We start from the raw sequence: 4,016 nt of genomic DNA on the forward strand, positions 1-4,016 counted from the left end.
GGCAGCTCAACTCCAAGAGACAGAACATATGGCAGAAATCAAAGTTTCAAAGACACAGTAAATGATAAACTGGAACAGAAATATCCACCATGTGGGATTTGCAGCTGAACGAAAAGATTAATAGCAAGAAAGCACAGAAGATTTATTTTGAAGAATGGAGAAAAGCTGCTGCATAAGACTAATGAAAAGATGACTTGCAAATGAAGATTTTGTGCAGAAGGCGGTCTCAAGAAGGCAAGGAGAGCTTAGAGAGAAGTTGCTCCGCCGATGAAAGAAAGCGTGGATAGAACTGCTCCAATGATGCGACAACGACTATAGCGGGTGAGAAGTGCAGCAAGAAAAAAGATTGTTTGGTGGGATGTACACCAAAAAGGGAAAAAAAAAGTCAAGTAGGTGATCGGTGGTGAAACAGAGAAGAGAAGAAGATTTTAACAGGCCAATTAAGAGAGGGAGATAATGGAGAGAGGGTGTTAAAAAGTAATATGCAAGAATTGATACAAGCAGAAATTGCAAATTAAGAGGGGGTGTTAGAAAGAAATTTGCAATTCAAGAAAGTTTTACACGACAGCTGTCATAGGCAGCAAGAAGCGCTGCAGAGTTGGCTGAAGTAATCTAAAGTCAAGTTTAGTTTGAACACTTATTTAGCCCGTTTAAGAATCATTTTAGTAAGGAAGTCAAATAGAAATTGAATTGAACTCTTACTGCATGTGTCCAGCTACAACCTTATTGTAAATCAAATTTAAATGGAAAGTTTATCATCGAAAATCTTGTAAAAACCAGTAATCAAAGCCAATTCAGAAGCCCAATGCTGGGGTCCTCCGTAGAGACATATACTATGAACAGGATGGGAATCAATGGTGAGTTTGATTGGATTTTAGAGGCACCTTTTGTTTTGGACTGGGCAGTGGTGGAGCTATAGGTGGTCTGGGCAGTGGAGGAGCAATAGGTGGTGGGCATGTTGTACAACTTGGGGGAGAAGAGTCGTGGTAGTAAGGATACACAGAATATATAGTTTGTATTATTGTGAGGGCGAAAAGAAAGACGGCACCAATCAGGGAAAGTATAGCCCATGGATTTCTGAAGTAGGTGTGAATGAGATTGGCCCGCCATTCATTCCAGGCTTTCTTGCAGTACCTGTTCACTTTCTTGTGCACCTCGTCTAGGCTGCTATCTGGGTCGAGCGTAATATCTTTTGACAGCGAGTTGAACAGGTTAGCCACTGCTTTGTCACTTCCAAGGGCGTTCTGAATGATCCCTGTCGAGTGTAAGAGGGCAACATCCTTCTGACTGTCGATGATGTTATCCATGAAAAAGATATAGGATGTCACCTCGTTGCCTGCCCCAACATGCAAACGTTCAAATGCTATAACATTTAAAAACATAGACTCTGTGGCATCATCTACTATGATAACGGGAAGCTTAAGGATTCCGCCATGAAATGTAATATCCTTGAGGCTGACAGTTTTACTTTTCTTGAAACGGATTCCTGCTTCATTAAGCTCCATTGCAGATCTAATGATGTCATCACCATCTTCACGGTGTGTGCTACGTGGTTTACGGTGACGTTTTCTTCGTGGACGTCCAGGTACATCCTGAAGAAGACTTTTTCTGTACACATCCAAGACGTGCAAGCAACTTCCCAGGCATGAGACGGGCGTATTGGGAGAGCAAAACTTGAGTATAAGTTTGTTGACAAACTCTTCATCCTGCATCAATGTAAAACCTGTTATAAGAATAGAACAAGCAGGGATTCAATAATGTACAGGAAGACTAGAGACAACCTTAGTTCTATTGCTATCAACGGCAACTAATTTTTCTAGAACTTGCATTGGCAATTGATTTTCGAGCATTAACATATCTCGCTTGATAAATGGCATAATGTGTAGCTTCCCATGATTGCTGAAGATTGGGTCATTTTGAGCATAATCTTCCAGTGTATGAGTAGCAGAGCGTAAAATTTCCAGCATGAAACAGCCATCAAGAATCATCAGTTGCAAAAATTTATCGTCATCTTGCCATTTTGGATCAAGTAGATCATAGGATTCTTTCAATTTTTCCACCTCCTCAGCTAAAGAGTGGACAAACATCTCCAAAGGTTTTCTTGATCTCCTCAGAAAATGGAGGAGCGCTCGTTGCTTGTGCTCCTCCATGGGGATAAGATGAACTTCACCATGATGGTAAGGGCCCAAGGAGACTACCTGAGGCATGTAAGCTTTCTTGTTTAGGTCTGTGATGCAGGCAGGTATTCTGTAGATTGATCGCTTCATCCAGTGCTCCTTCTCTGTCTCAGCGTTAGCCATGCTGTCGAGTTTTCCGTTAAATTCAATAACCCAGTTCGCTTGGTCCATTTCTCTTCAAGATGCTCCAAAGTGTTTTTAACGACGAGAAACGAAACTCACCAGTGCTGACTACTCTTCCTACTTTTTATTGCTGTATATCAGTTTTATTAGAGAATAGAGATCTATAACCAGACCTCGACTGTGTTACTTTTTCTCGGCTCTGCAAGAAGGAATTTGATTCATAGATCTTGCATTGGATAGAATTTGACTTTCATATGACAATAGATGCTCGGCTACAAGACAAAATGGAAAAAGGACAACATTAGGAATATAAGAGATTGCATTCGTTTTGCTGGCCTGTTACTTGTAGGGACAACCTCTAAGCTACTTTTTTGCTGCAAAAAGGGGAAAGGGAAATAGTGAAATTCCTTTCTTCATTATGTTAGCCATAAGGTCCTGGCTCAAGTCATTGTTTTTCTCTTTTTTTCATTTTTGGGTTTTTGGATAAATTCAATTTTATTCATTCAGAGAAAGCGGGGAAACCTACTACGAAGGGGCACAAACTGCAATAAGAAGGCAGAAAACAGAAATGAGAAAGAAAGATGGAGATGTTAAAGATAAGTCTTTCATTCTTCTAAGCATTTCCATTCCACAGCGAACCTGCTTTCCTATTCTCAAGTAGTCAAGCAATAAAAGAAAAGTATCAAGGCAAACAAAAGGAAAAAAAAAAAAAGAGGAGACAACATCCGGAGGAAGCAAAGTAGTCTAAAGTTATAAGGCAAAGGAATACAGGTTGAAATAAAAAAAACTCTGTCCAGAAAATTTTGTGGAGCTCAAGAAAAGTATCAGGATGGAGTGACACTCGCGATGGAATTTGAAACAGGGCCTCTATGACAAGGCAAGACTTGCATTATTTATTTGTTACGTTGGTAGAACAGATGCTTAATTACATCAGCTCCGCAAAAACTGTTGAGAGTATTACAAAGCTTCAAATGTACGTTCAGTCACTTGATCAGTCTTGAAAGCCCAGAATTTCTAGTGCAGGGGTAGCTTCCAAGGTGGAATCTGGAAAATGAGGCTTCACGGTGCAACGATAAAACTTGTTGAACCCTGCCATCCTTACCAGCTTTCAGCAATGGGTATTTTTCGCATTTCCACCTCTTCATCCATGTTTTATGTGAACGGTGGATGTCTTGATTGGACTGTTAGTTTTTCTCTACCATAAATGCAGAATTTTAATTTATTTATTAATTTTATTTCAATAACAATAATTATTATTTAATATAAAAATCAAGAATCTACTCCAACAAAATTATATATCAAAATACACATACCTCAAAGCGATTCAACTACCTCACCTCTAAAAGGATTTAAATTATCGATCAAGATATAGGAATCAAAATCTCCTACCTTGAATGAATGACCTTTTCACTACCCCTTCTATAAATTTATGCCATGTGTACTCTCATTATTAATGATATTAAGACTTGTTTGGTTTCAAAACTCATTCTTTCTCATTTATTAATTTTCTTCCTGACTTTCTCAAAAAATGATTTTCTCCCCCAAAACATTACTGTTGATACATGATGTTATTGAAGTATTTGGGCTTTGTCTTTTCTTTGTTTTCTTCTCTCTTTTAGTGAACTCATAGCAAAGAAAAGAATTATCAACGAGGTCTATTTCATTACAATATTTACTAATCAGTCCTTTCATCATACCATATTTCTTTTAGGCTTT

General features: G+C 38.7%; 1 protein-coding gene across 1 annotated transcript; it reads right to left on the minus strand.

Annotated features, from left to right (window-relative positions):
* LOC18612880 (UPF0481 protein At3g47200) lies at positions 667 to 2,565 on the minus strand. Its single transcript, XM_018116480.1, has 2 exons — positions 1,782 to 2,565; positions 667 to 1,706 (listed from the first exon to the last, which is right to left on the minus strand). Exons 1-2 carry the CDS (start codon positions 2,346 to 2,348, stop codon positions 852 to 854), a joined length of 1,422 nt encoding a protein of 473 aa, XP_017971969.1. The 5' UTR covers positions 2,349 to 2,565; the 3' UTR covers positions 667 to 851.

Source organism: Theobroma cacao, chromosome 1 (genome assembly GCF_000208745.1).
Source record: "Theobroma cacao cultivar B97-61/B2 chromosome 1, Criollo_cocoa_genome_V2, whole genome shotgun sequence".
Classification (NCBI taxonomy): domain Eukaryota; kingdom Viridiplantae; phylum Streptophyta; class Magnoliopsida; order Malvales; family Malvaceae; genus Theobroma; species Theobroma cacao.